This window comes from Lontra canadensis, unplaced genomic scaffold, assembly GCF_010015895.1.
Source record: "Lontra canadensis isolate GAN:19392208 unplaced genomic scaffold, GSC_riverotter_1.0 scaffold12, whole genome shotgun sequence".
In the NCBI taxonomy this organism is placed as follows: Eukaryota; Metazoa; Chordata; class Mammalia; order Carnivora; family Mustelidae; genus Lontra; species Lontra canadensis.
In genome coordinates this window covers 11,633,875-11,651,191 of record NW_022631006.1, presented here as the reverse complement: position 1 = coordinate 11,651,191, position 17,317 = coordinate 11,633,875, and the positions used below count along the sequence as shown (strand labels likewise).

The following is a 17,317-nucleotide window of genomic DNA, read 5'->3' as shown; positions in this document are numbered from 1 at the left end:
CCATACCAGCAGAAATGTGGTCAATTCTCCCTAAATGAAAAATAGTATTTCATGGTTTCATAAGCTTCAGGCTTTGAAGCCGAAAGGGCTCTTAAAGAGCATCAATCTTAGCTCTTTCTTTCAACGGATTTAGAGACAAAGAAAAAAATAGCATATATTATCACCTGAGTACTCTAACTCACCACACACTGGCTTCTTTGAGCCTGAGGGAAAGTCAAAGCTCAACTCATTAGAAACCTTTCCATATTCTAGTCTTCTAGTCCCTGGACAATTCAGCTTGGAGGCCACCAGCTTTAAGTCCCAGTTGACAGGCTTATAATTTTCAGTTCCTGCTCATTTGTGCAAAGGAGAAGTTTGTGTCATCTGGACAAGTTTTCAACTGAGCTTGGCCTGCAGCTGAGCTCTGTAACTTTCCATGGTGTAGAAGGCAACACATCATTACGTCTGGAATCCAGCTGGATAATACCCTAAGCACTAAGAGCTAACAGACAGCTGATCACAAGGGGGAAAATACAATATACTCATATCCAACTTCTTTTGTCCTCTAAGAAACTATCTACAAGAGGACATTTATTTTCCAAACTCCAAAAGTGAAAAATGATCATCAAAGCTAGGGAAAGATGTGAGATTAGCTCTTTGTGCATATAAATGATAATTTCACTGGAGTGCAATCAGAGCTTTTGTTTTTTAAATTAGAAACTCAGAGGAGTGTTTTGATATTTGTTCAAGATTTGGAACCTGAACTACATTAAAAGCACAATGCAAGTTTATTCTATTACGACAAGAACCAGATTTCCTAATCAAAGCAAATTGTTTGGCATTGCTGTAAAATACTGCTATTTAGAAAAACCACCAGAGGTATCTTAATGGCAATAATTTGGTGTGGTAATTATATGAAGATCAGGTTGTGTCTGCCAAATCATAAACATCAGCAAGAACAATAATTGCAACAGTTGCATTATTTTAATTAAATAACAGGGAGCTGCGACACTCTCTCTTAGAAAGCACTTAAACAATACTGCTAAATGGTCTACAGTCATTTAGACAAGATTGATATTCTGTGAACACAGTATTTCTTTAGATCCTCCCTTTCACTGTGGTGGTTCAAGCAATAATGTATGAAATATATATCAGAAGCTTCCTTTTCTCTTGCAAACAGGAAATCATTATGCATACCCTGTTTCTAGTGGTATCAATTGTTTGGAAAACACAAAAGGCGATCTCATTATGACAGCACAAAAGAGACAATTATTGGGATAAAGAAAAAGAAAGAACAAAAGCCTTAAGCAAACTCACCAAACTGTGGCCATTTATGATTAAGGCATAATCTCCTGTTATGGTTTCTTCTACAACTGAGTCCAGCTCCAGCTGCTGTTTTTCAAAAACTACATGGCCGTTGGAAGAACTTCTGTTTTGTCCAAACAAATTTTCCTTTGCTTTTCTTGAAGGCGGGGGGGGGGAGAGAAACAAATCATAACAAGTATACAGAGCATACCTATTACACTAACAAGAGACTGGCCTAGAGGTAAATTCATTTCATCACTATTCGGAGAGACTACAGCATAAGATTTGGTTACGATAAAGCAAGCCGGATGGTTCTTTGTGATGGGGAGACCATAGCAAGTGTGTAAATTCCAGGAAGTAGGGAAGTAAACATAATGAAAACAGAATCATTTGGAACTTTTACAATTACCTTAAATCTAAATTACCATCTTGAGTTGGGCTGAAGCTAGGTGCTCTCGATACATTTGGCATATAAGGGTGTCTGAGCTTCAGGGGCTTTAGAACCACTGGTCTGGTGTGCAATATTGTTAAATATTGAAAAGGGAAAGACTAAAGACAATTGATGAGATCGTCTAGGAATTCCAGAACATCAATATATAAAATAAATTCATTCATTCACAGAACAATGTCATATGACCTGGCTTAAAACAGCAGTCTTTTAAGAAGCACATTTTCTAAAAATGTGACAATAAAACTAAATGATGGCATTTACTGAATTGGCATAGTCATTAGAATATAATGGACTGTTTTAAGTGAAAATTGCACTCATCAGCTCACACGATACAATAAATCTTCTCAGAAAGCAAATACGGACACCAAGAGTAGAGGGTCTTTCCAAATGGAAACTCTTTCCAATGCCCCAGATCTAATTAGCAGTAGAAATGGCCTCCTCATACCCATCCATGTCTTCTACTTAAGAGGAAGATTGTATGGTCACTTAACATGCTTAGAAGAGGCATTTTACTCTTCTCTTCCAAACGGAAAGATAATGCCTTCAATGGAAGGGAAATGTCCTCTCTGAGGACCCTCAGATGACAGGCTTTGAAGTAACATAAAGGCAAGCTAACACAACTCCAGAACTTTCAACCACAACCAGAGAGCTACATGGCAAATGCTCCCCAAAGATGAGTGGCAAAGCCAGCCACCAATATGGCAGGCCACAACTTGCACCCACAAAATGAGTGCCCTGGAGCAAATGGGGAGTGGGGGGCCAGGAAATGGAGGTTTTGGTATACAGCAAAATGAAATGGTTCCCCAAAGGCCCATCCTATATAGAAAACATTTATAAAAATGGTTTTATGATGTAGAAAGAAGAGAATGTTCACTGTACAAAAACAACTATTTTAGCCCTCAGCTTTCAATTTGAAAATGTAACACTGATTGTTCATAAGTAAAGTCTTAAAAAAAAACAAAAAACAAAAAACCCACAAAACACCCTTATCTTCTGGCTCAACATCTCCTTCTGCTGTCCAGGACCAAAAGCACAGCGGCATTTAAAGAACTCAAGGAACCCAGAGATTACATGACCCTGGCTCCAAGAATGACATCATGCACTTAACAATCAGTCTGCAGAATCAAAGAAAAAGATTTACAAATTCAGAGTGTTACGTGTGAAATTTAGGGAGTTAAGGTGGGGGAAGGAGTGAAGAACAGACAAGAAAAATCATTGTTTAGTAGGAGAATCAGACTTTTACATCAGATAACCATGTCAAGGAGTCCTCCTAACAGTGATGAAAATTTACTGTCCCGTATAATGAAGAAAGCTAGAGAAACAAGCTCCTCAGAAGCGAGCATTTCTCTGACAATGTTGCAGAACTCATAAATTGGGTCTTAAGGAAGCACCAAAGGGCAAACATCTCCCGAGGTTTCCTTTTTAGTAAAGTTCTCACTTGCTGTATAAATGACTCAATCTCTGTTTTCCCCCCAGAGAATAAAAACATTCCAAAGAAGGGTGAAGTTCATGAAAGTATTGGCTGAAATTCTATTTACTTAGGATTTTTTTTCCCCCTAAACTGTCTTCCTAACATCTCCAGGCAGAAAAGGAACAGTTTTTTGGGCTCGGCTTGAATTCCCCCTGCGTTCCCTCCACAGAGGCCAACCCCAGACAGAGCTCACGTATTTTCAGACCTCTGCCCATGCTTTATAGCTATCATTTCTTTCTCTTCCTGGAACTTAGGTCTTACAACACTAGCTGATTCTCAAAAAACAAACAAACAAACAAACAAACAAACAAAAAAACTCCACAATTTATTAGGAAGGGAAAAACTACACGTGACTCCCTTTATTGAATAGGAACTATACATTTCTGCAGGCATAACACACAATGCTTAACCACAGAACACAAATAACAAATGGTAAAACAAAAGGAGGCCTGTGTTTAAAAAAAAAAAAAAAAAAAAGCCTGTGTTTTCCCAAGCTGTGTTATGAAGGGCAGAGTCTATTAGAAGGCTGGCATGCAGATATACATTAGCGGCTGAGATGACTGTGGCATTAAAGGTCCGGTGTCACCACAAACACAGCAGAGCACAGCTGGGTACACGCTGGCTTGCATGCACTCTATAAAGAAAAGAGATGGCATGCTCTTAAGGCACTCTGGGTTCAAACATGACATGTTAGGAAATGAACTGAAACCATGGCATCATGTTTAAAAGAAGACAATCCTGACTTCGATATAAGAGCACTGAGCTTGGAACCTGGAGAGCTGGGCTCAGGCTCGAAGTCTTGCGTTGGCATCTCATTTGCCCACAGCTGGGTGATCTGACCTCTAGCCACTTGACAAGTCAGTTACAGACCCAGCATAAAACCCAGGTCATCAAATTCCTAGTTCACGGTCTGCTGCACTAAACTGGTTGACATATAGAGTCAGCCACAGGCTGCTAGAGGAACACGTATGGGACTTAATCACACTGACAACAGCAGAGAAAGGGAGGAAGTCCATGATATTTTTATTTTAAGCCCCAGTTCCATCCCTTACCAACCATGCGATCTATAAGACACTCAACCCCTAAACCTGTGATTTTTAAGAAATTAGGCGAATGAGACTTTCCCATCAGGCTGGTAGATAACAGCTAAGAAAATGTGGGCAGCTGCACCAGTGTGGATTAAAACATTGCCCATATTCCTTAGTACTCTAAAATGTTATGGTTTATGATAGAAACCTGACCTACTAAAACATTTTGCCTGAGTGACTAGCAGCTGGAACTGAGGAACGAGATGCATGTTGCTTGTCCTGCACAGTGTTTTTAAAAAATCTGTGTAAATTGACGGACATCATGATATTCACCTTCACCAAAGGCTCCACAACTCCCTCATGTCTCCTATATAGCCCAGACCACACAATTGTTACCTGCCTGGTTCTGGAGCCCTTTGCATTTGAGAACTCTGCTCATTCAAACAAGTAACTTTCTACCAAGTGGTCCTCAAAAAAAGTGCAACATATATTTTGCTGATTAAAGAAGAAATACCAATTCCTAGGTATACCACCAGAATATAATTCAGAAGCAGTACAGTCACTCATGGTTTAATTAGTTATAGGACCTGAATTTCTCCAACAAAACATGGGACCAATACAACAAAAATGAAACATGGAGTGAGTGTGCCTGTCAGCACAAGCAAAATTACATTCCCAGGCTATCTTCCTTTGGGCAGAAGACATATGTATTGGTGAAATGTAATCAATGCAGTAATCTTCTGAAAAACCATAGCAGGGTTTAATTGTAGATTTATGAGCATGTCTTTAATACTAAAACAGCTATGGGGCCAAAGGAACCCAGGACTCAAAGTCCCTAAAACAGTTTCATGACATTAAATTTGAAACAAGCCATATGCATGATATGCATAAAAATTATATATTGATGTTTATAAAATAATCTAAAGGCATTTGTTAAGTTTAAATATATCCATTAAATTAATTTCCTTCTAATAGCTACTGTCACTTGGATCCTGGTTTTTTTGATGCATTTTTTGGGTTGTTTTTGCATAAACTTCCACTAAACCCAAAAACATAACACAAGAAAACTGAATGGTGCGATTCATGATTTTATTTCATTTCCCAAACTATGTGTTTAGATATAAGTAGCCCAGATGAGGATTAGAAAGAGCACCTTTGGCAATAACTTTTCTTGGATGCTCTGTTTCCCCCAATCCTAATATTAAGGAAATGCATACTACAAATGTATTCATTCCTTTTATACAGAATTTCTACCATGCATTGTCTGGTAGACTCAGAGAATGGTATTACCTTTAAGTCTGGGTTAAAATAAACATTATTTGCTAGCCAGTTAAGCAAGATGGCCTCAAGGGTCCTGAAATAATTAGTCTAGACAGAAATTCCTTATTTTTCCCTGTGAATATTTTTCTTCTCAGTAAAAACTTTTGGCTTTTCCTCCCAACTATGAAAATATTGCATGAACACTATTACAATTTCAAATAATGTAAAGAGCCATAGAGACCAGAGCCAACATGATCCATAATTCTAACACTCAGAGAGAACCACTGCACATGTCCTACAGAATTTGATTGGTAGGTAAAGGACAGATATGCATATAGATGCATAGTGTTTTATATATATATATATATATATGTATGTTGAGTGTATTCTCGGCTGTGAAAGACAAGCTAGTAATGACAGACTCCTACTTCTCTTCACATCCAAATTCTGAATCCTATCCATTCTACCTCCAAAAGAGTTGTCAGTTTCATTTCACTCTTTTGGCTTCACTGCCTTAGTTCAACCTCATCATCTCTAACTTGGTTGTTCCAACATCTTCCTGATGCAACTCCCCAAACCATTCATTTTCCCATCAAACATACCCCATCTATCCTATCACTGGAGTGTGACTTCATAAATGTAGAACTGGGTTTGTTACTCATCTGCTTAGAAGCCATTCACATCCACCCAGTAACTTTAGTATGAAGTATAACCACTTCCACTTGCCAATCAATCACCAATCTGTCTCTGAAAAAAGGGTCCTCGCCCTTAGTTCTAACATACACTCTAGCTACAACATGGAATATTGCTTCTAGAATAGAACATGAGGGGCACCTGAATGGCTCAGTGGATTAAGCCACTGCCTTCCTGACTCAAGTCATGATCCCAGAGTCCTGGGATCGAGACCCATATTGAGCTTCCCCTGCTCTGCGGGGAGCCTTCTTCTCCCTCTCCTTCTGCCTGCCACTCCCCCTGCTTGCACTCACTCTTTCTCTCTGTCAAATAAATAAATAAAATATTTTTAAAAAATAGAACATGATTTCCTTCCTGTTTCTATGCCTTCAGGTGTGCTGTTCCATCAACCTGCAATAACCTTATCCAATGTAACCAATTGAGGAAGGGATTCATAAAGGTTGTAATAGAGGTCAGAGTGTTGTTTTCAATATCCTAAGAAGGTTAATAAAAAATATGGATTGCTCTATGGTAAGAACATAGAGACTCACCACTTTTTCTTAACTTTTGTGTTATTTTTAGCTACCATTACATCAACTGGGTATAGAAAGCTGCTGTATCATGCTGATTAGCAGCTGATTGATTGCCTATGCCTTTGCACAATACATAATGGGAAATCTAATTAATTATGACTGATATAATTTTATTATTATTTATATAATTTTAATATAGACTCCATAGGATCTATTGGGGAAATGTTAATAAAAGTAGTCCCTGTTGTGGGAACAATGGCTGAAGAAAAGAGATAAAGGGGAATGGAGGAAGTGAAAAGAGAGGGGGAAGGCAAGAAGGGTGCTAACTGAATAGCCACAAATCTTTACATTCCAGCCTCTTTTAATATCCTGAATAAAATAATCTTCAGAGAAGATATTTGTATATTTTCCCATTTACAGATAAGGAAACAAATCAAAGAGAGGCTGAACAGAATATTTACAGTAATTCAGCCTGCCAGTGAGTATGAAGCCAAGATCCGAACTTGGGTCCAGCTAACATGAGCTCCATACCCTTCCTCTTACATCTGCTGTCTTTCCCTGGAATTTATTCTGCTCTCATCACTACTCCTGTGTGTGTTGACCTCAAGGGAAGCAGTAAGATGCCTCAAAAATTACAATTCTTATGTCAATCTTTTTTTTTATTGTGTTATGTTAGTCACCATAAACTATATTAGTCATTTAAAGGGAGTAAAAACACATCAAATATGTTTAGAGACACACATGGCAAGTGATTCGGTGAACAGGCTCTGGGACCAGGCTATTTTCAAATACCAGCTGAACCACTAGCCAGTTATGAAACTTCAGGCATGTTATTTATCTTATCTATGCCTCAAATTCTTGATCTGTAAAATAAGGAAAATAATAATGCTTAACACTGGGTTGCTTTGGGAATGAAATATAATACATGTATCCTGCTTAAAACAGTTCCACCAGCACTGGCTCAAAGCATTTAGCACTAGGCACAATACAGTCTAGATCTGCTCACACTCATCTTCCTTCAGGAAGAGTTAACCCCCCCGCCAAAATAAAGGTCATTTAAAGAGATTTTCTTTTATTATTATGTTATGTTAGTCACCATACAGTACATCATTAGTTTTTGACATAGTGTTCCAAGATTCATTGTTTTCATATAACACCCAGTGCTCCAAACAATACATACCCTCCTTAATACCCATCATTGGGCTAACTCATTCCCCCACCCCCCTCACCTCTAAAATCCTCAGTTTGTTTCTCAGAGTCCATAGTCTCTCATGGTTTGTTTCCCTCTCTGACTCTCCCCTCTCTTCATTTTCCCCTTCATTCTCCTAATATCCTCCACAGTATTCCTTATATTCCACAAATAAGTGAAACCATATGATAATTGACTTTCTCGGCTTGACTTATTTCACTCAGCATAATCTCCTCCAGTCCCATCCACGTTGATACAAAAGCTGGATATTCATCCTTTCTGTTGGCAGAGTAATATTCCATTGTATATATGGACCACATCTTCTTTAACCATTCATCTGTTGAAGAGCATTTTGGCTCTTTCCACAGTTTGGCCTTTGTGGACATTGCTGCTATGCACATTGGGGTGCATATGGCCCTTTTTTTCACTAAATCTGTATTTTGGGGGTAAATACCCAGTAATGTAATTGCTGGGTCATAGTGTAGCTCTATTTTTAATTTTTTGAGGAACCTCCACACTGTTTTCCAAAGTGGCTGTACCAACTTGCATTCCTACCAACAGTGTAAGAGGGTTCCCTTTCTCCACATGCTCTCCAACATTTGTTGTTTCTTCCATTGTCAATTTTAACCATTCTAACTGGTATAAGGTGGTATCTCAGTGTGGTTTTGATTTGAATTTCACCAATGGCTATTGAGGATAAACATTTTTTCATATATCTGTTAGCCATTTGTATGTCTTCATTGGAGAAGTGTCTGTTCATGTCTTCTGCCCATTTTTAGACTTGATTATTTGTTTTTGGGGTGTTGAGTTTGAAAAGTTCTTTATAGATTTGGATACCAGCCCTTTATCTGCAGTGTCATTTGTAAATATCTTCTCCCATTCTGTGGGTTGCCTCATTGTTTTGTTGACTGTTTCCATTGCTGTGCAGAAGCTTTTTATCTTGATGAAGTCCCAAAAGTTCATTTTTGCTTTTGTTTCCTTTGCCTTTGGAGACATGTCTTGAAAGAAGCTGCTGTGGCCAAGGTTACTGGTTATGCCAGTAACAGAAGTTACTGCCTATGTTCTCCTCTAGGATTTTGATGGACTCCTGTCTCACATTGAGGTCTTTAATCCATTTTCAGTTTATCTTTGAGTATGATGTAAGAGAATGGTTGAGTTTCATTCTTCTGTATATAGCTGTCTAATTTTCCCAGCACCATTTATTGAAAAAACTTTTTCCCATTGGATATTTTTTCCTGCTTTGTCGAAGATTATTTAACCATAGAGTTGAGGGTCCATATCTGGGCTCTCTATTCTGTTCCACTGGTCTACGTGTCTGTTTTTGTGCCAGTACCATGCAGTCTTAAACAATTCATGGAAACTAATGAGAACAAAAACACATCAGTCCAAAACCTAGGGGATACTGCAAAGGCAGTCCTAAGGGGGAAATACATAGCCATCTAAGCCTCAGTTAAAAAAAAAAATAGAAAAATCCTGAACATACAAACTATCTTTACACCTTAAAGAACTGGAGAATCAACAACAAATTAAGCCTAACCCATGCACAAGAAGGGAAATAATTAAGATCCTACAGAGATCAATGAATTAGAAATCAGAAATACAGTAGAAAACATCAACAAAACTAGAAGCTGGTTCTTTCAAAGAATTAATAAGATTGATAAACCACTGGCCAGACTTATCCAAAAGAAAAAAGAAAGGACCCAAATTAATAAAATTATGAACAAAAGGGAAGAGATCATGACTAACACCAAGAAAATAGAAACAAGCACCAGAAATTATTATCAACAACTACATGCCAATAAATTAGGCAACCTAGAAGAAATGGATGCATTCCTAGAAACCCATAAACTTCCAAGACTGAAATAGGAAGAAATTGACAACCTGAATAGACCAATAACCAGTAACAAGATTGAAGCAGTGATCAAAAACCTCCCTAAAAACAAGAGTTCAAGACCTGATGGATTCCCTGGGAAATTCTACCAAACTTTCAAAGAAGAAATAATACCTACTCTCCTGAAGCTGTTTCAAAAAATAGAAACAGAAGGAAAACATCCAGACTTATTCTATGAGGCCGGCTTTACTTTGATCCCCAAACCAGACATAGATCTAATCAAAAAAGAGAATTTCAGACCAATATCCCTCATGAATATGGATGCCAAGATTCTCAACGAGATACTAGCCAATAGAATCCAATAGTACACTAAAGAGATTCTCTTAAAATACTGGTTTTTAATTATTAAACAAATTAAGAATATTTCCCCAGTTTCCCAATGTATTTGGCAAAGATTTGCAGTCTGTCATAGCTTCCAACCAGCATGTACAGCAGTTTTCTACTGGGAGTAAAAAAGTGTGGAAGTTGGGAAACCTGACCTACAAGTAGCAACTGGTGGTGCGGACAGTTAAGACTTCCTTTCTTTTCAAGGTTCAGGAACAAAAGTGTAATGATGGAGACAAATTAAGGAAGCCCATAGTGTTCTATTGTTGTGTTGAGGGGCAGTTAGCCTCATCTAGAATGTAGCAAGATACAAGCAGTTTGTCTCTAATACAATAATGTGCTTGGCCAGAACCAAAATGGATTGAGCTTAGAGATGCTACTGCAAGCATTAGTAAGCAAATATTGTCATGAGACAGCATTTTTTAAAGGTCTGGGAAAATAATTAAGCAGACTTTTAAAATATTCTTCTTAAAATGAAATAGTAAAAAATGAAGAAAATGGACAGATTTTAAGAAACGTTATTTTTCAAAATTTAATGTTTGTCCACTCGTGCCTAATCTCAGCACGTACATATTTTCCAGTATTTGTAGCAGTTACACAAATTTCACAATATTCTATCTCTCATAAGCATTATACCCTGGGTTTAACAGTAACTAGGCCAAAATACCTACTTTCTTTAATGCTGAAAGACTCTATTCCAACTTTACATGCCATTTCCTGCAGCTGTGTTTTCCAAATTTATCTGATCATAATTTCATCTAGGTGTTTATGAAAATACAAGTGCCCATCCCCCATCCCCTGGAGATTCTTAATTTGGGGGCCAGAATGAAGTTAGGGAATTACTATTTTAAACAAATGCCCTCACTGAATCTGATCACTCATCATATAAGAGCTACTCACCAATGCATATTTTAAAGGATAATTCAACATAAATGATTTGAAATCCTTTTCTAAAAATATTTGGAAAATGTTGGAGGCCTGAAGACAATGTTTCACTACTGATGTCAAACTTTTGAACAGGAGTTTAGGAAGAATTCTCTTCCAAAAATAAGGTCACAGGAACTATAAAGGGCCTTTTTACTTTCTCAACTATCCGTCCCTCCCTCTTCCTTTCTTCTTTCCTTCAGCACTTACCTGAGTTCTTCTCTGACTTCCACTGCTGTGTTCCCTGCTACAATGAACACGTCATTCATGTCATCAGTCAGCATATTGCAGGCATAGCCAATGTTGATGGCAGTTTCTGATACAAAAATAAAACCCACATCAGTTAGAATATTACTTAATAACACAAGTACTTTATCCATAAAAGTTTTGAGGCATTACCCCTTAATGTCAGAGAGAACATGATGAGAGATAAAATTCAAGAAACCCAGAGCTAAATTCAAAGATCCAGATTCCATGATCAAACTTACCCCTTATTAAAACTGTGGAGAAGTAGCAATATCTATGAATTCTCAGCCTTCTCATCTAGTTTTTTGAAAAAGAACTTCTTGATTCCCCAAATTAGTATTTATGAAAATACCCTGAGGCCCTGTGATATAGTGAAATGTATAAATAAAAAAACTTTTTACCTGAAGTCCCAAATACTGACTGTGGAGAGCTAAAATACTTAATTTAGTTATTATTCAATCTGATGTGATAGACACATTGAAAACACTCACAAATTGTTCAGTTGAACAGCAAAAATATTCTTGTAATAGCTTTATAGTTCTCTCAGGTACAACGTTGCCATTTTCCCATTAAGCAAATTAAAGTTTGGAATTTGACTATCACCTCAAACACCACCAGGACTGCTGCGACTAGGTAAGTGGACAAGTACACAAAGTTGAGCAATCCTTCCTCCACTTCTGTAGAACTGGACACTTGGGTAGTTAGGTAGCCCTTCCATCCTCAACAAGGTCATTTGTTTCTCAGTCCATTGAGTCATTAGGCTCTTGCCAATTTGTGGGATAATTAGATTTGCCCTAAGTCTGTAGGTGATTGATAAAATCTTAGCATATCCTTTGTATAAGCCACAGAAATGAAAACTAAATAAGAGTAAACCTGTGTATATTCCTAACTAAGTGAAGAGTTATGAATGTACCCTTTGATCAACATCAAACTCTAGGAGGTGTCTACTAACACACCACAGAGCTCAACTCTCTACTGTTGATTTTTTGTAATTAGTGATTTGGCTGAATACCTGGAGAACAGACTTATCATATCAACGGACAAATCCTCCGATGTTCTAAAAAATATGTAACAAGTAGATAGAATCTTGAAAACGTACGTGTGCCAATTTACTAAATATTCTGGTTTATAGATGACCAAGAATAAAATCACTTTTGTTTTAACTATCACTGCTAGCAATGGATCCAAAATGTACTGATCCCTTTTCCTTCTTAGGAAACACAATACCCTGAACATAATGACTCTTCATCTGTTGACCTGGTGTTCTGTCATGTCTGAAAGTGGGTTTGCTCTTATTGTACCACTACATGGGCAGTCCTGGAATTTAGCCTGGTTGCACTGGTACACCTGTGATTATTGTTAAAGTGCTGGAATATTTCCCCATCAGTTGATAAACAGCCACTTCCCTGAGTCTCCCCAAAGCCTGCCTACCATCCTGACCCCATCCCTAATATCTCCAAACCTCCCTACCACCAAGAAACTAAAGAAATAGCCCCTGAGATCTTCCAATGCCTACTTCAGTGCTGTGCCTCTCTCTGTCCTAACTGGGGTCAGTGCTCACACGAAACAATAAACATTTTATAATACCATCGTTGTCTCTAGGTGAAATTATTATATTTAAGAAGCAAGTCAGCTGAAACTCAACTGACTGAAAAGTATACTATAGAAGATAATTCATTAGTTTTTGTTTTTAAATAATAAATTTTTGTAATATATCAGTTTTCCTTTTTATATTTCAACTCTTTCCTATGTGAAGGGCTATGCAAATATCTAATTCATTCAGCTTTCTGGTTAATTAAAATTTTACCAGAGAAATTATTGCCCCCCCTTCAAGACGTCATCAACATCCATGTTCAATTTACCTTGTTTGTCTCCTGTTAGGACCCAGATCTTAATATTAGCTAGTGATAAACTTGCAATCGTTTCAGTAACACCCTCTTGCAACTTATCTTCTACAGCAGTGGCACCTAGTAGCTATATTGAAAAATAGAGAATACCTTATGTTAATGCAGGCAAACAACAACCACAATGTATCTATGGCTTTAAATCACAGAGTTTAGAGGTCAAGGAACATGAACTGAAGATGGAAGTTATGAAGCATTGATATGGCAAGCATCTTATTATATGCAGTTTTGGGCTAGGAAGGTCTTCAAGTGGAGGTTCCCAAATCAAGCCTACTGAGAGTCACACCAATTAATGACAGAGATCCTGGAGGTCAGAATTTATGAGGGGTCTGATATGCTCAGGTAACATATAAGGATAAACCATCAGAAGCCATTTGACCTTCTGAGAACTGAAGACCTCCCCAGCCTCTTCCCCACTTATATAAACATGGAAAGGTCCAAAGTAGAGCCCTAATCTCATAGTAAGGGTCACAAAAAAGTAGAGCCATTCTCCTAAATTAACACACCAGCAGATGCCATAAACTAAAAAGTGAAGGGTCTTGCATAGTATTTCATCCAGGGATGAATATAACATACTCCTTAGTACCTCACGATTGCTAACCATCCTAACTACTGGGGCCTCAGGGAAGAGCAGTTCATACTCTGGGCAGCACAGAAATCATCAGAACCTCAGGGCCTAGGATGGTTTAGAGTTATAGCTACACTTCATGCAAAGTTTTAGATCATAAAGCAGGGAGAGAAAAAAAAACAAAAACAAAAACAAAACAAAACATAAAATCAAAGACATACCAGAGGCTGACAAAGAATAGAGATGCCACTATCTTCTACTTTGGGGAAACTTCCAATTGTATAATCTACTGCCAATAGAAATAATCCTCTAGGCTCTCTAGGGCCATACACGGCAAATGTGAAGCCAATGTATAAAGCATGACTCAGTGTTTGAAAGGGTAATATCTGCTATGTGCAAAATGATTTGGCAATGGGTTATTCCTATGCTAGATCTCTAAACACGTACTATCCCTTCTGTAAACACAAACCATCATGCTTCTAAACTCATACCATTAAATCCCTTTCAATTTCTTCATATAGCCCAGCTATCCGTTCATCCCTCTCATCCTTGAGAGTGTTTGCATCTTCAAGCATCTTGTGCCACTCTTTAAAGTAGTTGTCATCCAGATCTCTGTATGCAATGGCCAAGGTTCGAAGGCCTTCCCCTGCAAATTCCTGCCAGAGCAGACACAGATTTAGGAACCATCACAGAGTAGTAACCACAGAAATAACAGCAACAATAATGGATAAGTTGTTCACTTACATTCATTTTGTCCCAAAAGTATTACTTCGCCATCCTGACTCCCAACTTTTTAATCCCCTCAGAAATGGGATATGTTTATATTTGGTATTTTATTTCTATGGGGTTAAAACATTCAGGAGAGCTAGCCTTCTCCCTCAAGACAGCGGTAATGCCTGCTGACATGTCCCAGGTGAGAAGTGATCAACAACACCCATGACTTGAAATACACGTTTGAAGAAATATATATTGCTTTCAACCTACTCCCTGCATAAAGGAAGCACTCCTGGCAGTAAGAAAGACCCAGCCTGTTTCATGGCACATAGCCCTTGACTTCCAGTGGAGAGGAAAGGATCCTCAGAGGAACCATAGCTCTCAAATTAAAGGCAGAAACTCTCTCAAAAGATGGCAGCATGACATTTCCCCAGTCTTGTCATGTTCCACCTAATAATACAGCTATGTCTAAAATTAATTGAGTCTTACTTTTGTTTATGCTTGAAATCTTCCATAATAAAAAGCTAAAGTCAATTACAGATGAATAAACATTGGTCAGGTAACAGAAGTTGAAACATATTAAAGTTATAAGAATAATATCTAGGGGCAAAAGGGAGAGTGAGGCAGAAAAGTTAAAACAAATATTTGTTTCTGGGAAGCAAGTAGAGGCTGACTTTTACTGTTCATTCTGGATCATCTAAATTTTATTCCTTTTTCTTATATGATAAGTTTTATTTTAATAATGAAAATTCCTAGAAATTTAAAAAACATCAAGTCATGTTATTTTTAAAAATTACTCTTTTTGAGAAATTGATTTCTATGGAGTTATTATTTAATAATTGGTCAAATTAATTGAAGAGTCATACTTTTCCTTTAGTGTCTCAGTAAACTGATGATCTCAAATGATACCTTTGGTGCTTTATCCTTCTAATAGGAAAAATAAATAAATAAAAACAGGACACTGGTGTTGCAAAGTGTCTCACATAGCCACAATAGCTAGAAACATATGTAGATTGCTTTGGGGAAATGTAAAAACCTCCCACTTTGTGTAGGCCTCCAGTGGTCATTTTATGGGCCTCTACACTGCAAGTGTTTTTAGAACATTTCTGCTCCTTTGGGCATTGCCACTGAGCATATCCTCTCTGTTGTGTTTTGGCTTATAGAACAGACATAGGTTCGTGATCAGGCACAAGTTGCACCATGACACACCCTAACTGGGTAAATGGAAAGTAAATTCAGTGCATGCTGCAATAATGTGGTTTCACCCACAGAGACCATGAAAACATTATCCGAATTTATCTTGTAGGCAATTGGTAGCACTCTGGACATTGTAATCACATTTTGCAAGACCACCACTGGGTCCCCTACTGATCTGAAAATCTAGTTATTGCCTTGTAATGATCTTTTGTCTCCTTAATTCACAGAAGCACTTCTTTGCCTTTAACTTGCAACCGCACTGGGCATGGCCAGTACTTTCCTCCCTGTTCTGTAAAACAGTGAATCAACTCTAAGATGGCATTACAAAAGGAAACAGATGATTTAAGTTATTTAATTAGTGCATGAATCACAAGTTTAATCCTAAATGAGCATTTGAGCAAGGTCGTTTCCTACCATTAAAGAATTCAAAAGCAATTATTAAATATAAATTGAAAACTTCAGAATTTAAAGCCAAACAAATAAAGTGAATGAAGGAAAGAGCAAGTCAAATTGATATTACCTGGAAAAAATCTCTTTTGCAAAGAAATGTAAAAAGACCAAATTAGACTTCCTACACTTTAGTATGAGAGGAAAACATACGAAAATCCAAGGCCTTTGGTGTTTGAGCAATGGCAAAAATCAGATACTTATGATTCTAATGTTGTTTTCACACACACAAAAAAAAAATTAAAAAGACCATGCCGGCCTTCTGGAAAAGATTAAAAGAAAATCAAGAATGCTCTACTGGAAAGACAAAAACAATAGCTATGTTTGTAACCAATATTACTAAACCATCATTCTTTAAACTTAAAGTCAGGCAGAATTTTGTTTTGTTTTATTTGTTTGTTTGTTTTTTAAAGATCCAGGGAATGTTTTGTATTAAATATAGGGCTTGACAAAGGACATGAATCCTCAATAATTGTTTTAAAGGAGAGAAACCAATGAGGATAAGGGAGTTTTGACCAGTTGCCCTTAAAGTTCATATTTGGTTAAATGGAACCTCTAATAAATATTAGAGAGATGCTTGAATCTTCAGGTTTAAACAGGTTAATGATCATATTAATTCATAGACTCCTACTCTTTTGCCAAAATATATGTGCCAAATTTATATGGCATAAATATATATGCCAAATATCATTCCTGCTCCCTTCAGAAAGCTTTTGTAAAGAAATTATGCATAGTCTCAGAATGTGTGCATTTGGTAGCTTCAACATAAAGAATATAAGTGACTCATCATGATTTACGACCTGAACAGAAGGACCCCTGGAGGAGAAAGTTGGCTGCTATTTCCCTTCGGCATGTACGCAAGACCCTAAGCTATTCCCTGGGGTAATCATAAAAAACTCCATTGGTTTCAGACACATTAGAACCCAAGGGAATGCAACTATCCTGCTTCTCTTTTCAGAGCCAGTCTCGAAGAGAAAAAGCCTCAAACTGCAGGGGAGTTTGGGCAGGTTTCCCTAGGTGTCCTGAGCCTTTCCCCGGCCAGAGTTCAGGAGCCTACACTCAGCAGCTACTTCAGAGCTGCTGTGTATTAATACATCTGTGGTAAGACTGATCAGACTTTCAGCAGGGCAACTATAGGTGTCCATGTGCCAGTTCCAGACATTCTCTGGCACAGTTTCCTGTGCTTTCTATTTCAAAAGTCAGATCATTTCACT

At 37.6% G+C, this 17,317-nt stretch overlaps 1 protein-coding gene across 7 annotated transcripts in view; it reads right to left on the bottom strand.

The window, feature by feature from the left end:
* Window positions 1-17,317, bottom strand: part of ATP8B4 (ATPase phospholipid transporting 8B4 (putative)) — a 253,877-nt gene that overhangs the window by 45,343 nt on the left and 191,217 nt on the right. For all 7 annotated transcript variants that reach the window (XM_032856525.1, XM_032856521.1, XM_032856524.1 and 4 more), the window contains 4 exons: window positions 14,237-14,401; window positions 13,136-13,247; window positions 11,238-11,343; window positions 1,297-1,441 (listed from right to left, as the gene is read on the bottom strand). In XM_032856525.1, the coding sequence (XP_032712416.1) occupies window positions 1,297-1,441; window positions 11,238-11,343; window positions 13,136-13,247; window positions 14,237-14,401 (528 nt within the window). The remainder of the gene's footprint in view (window positions 1-1,296; window positions 1,442-11,237; window positions 11,344-13,135; window positions 13,248-14,236; window positions 14,402-17,317) is intronic.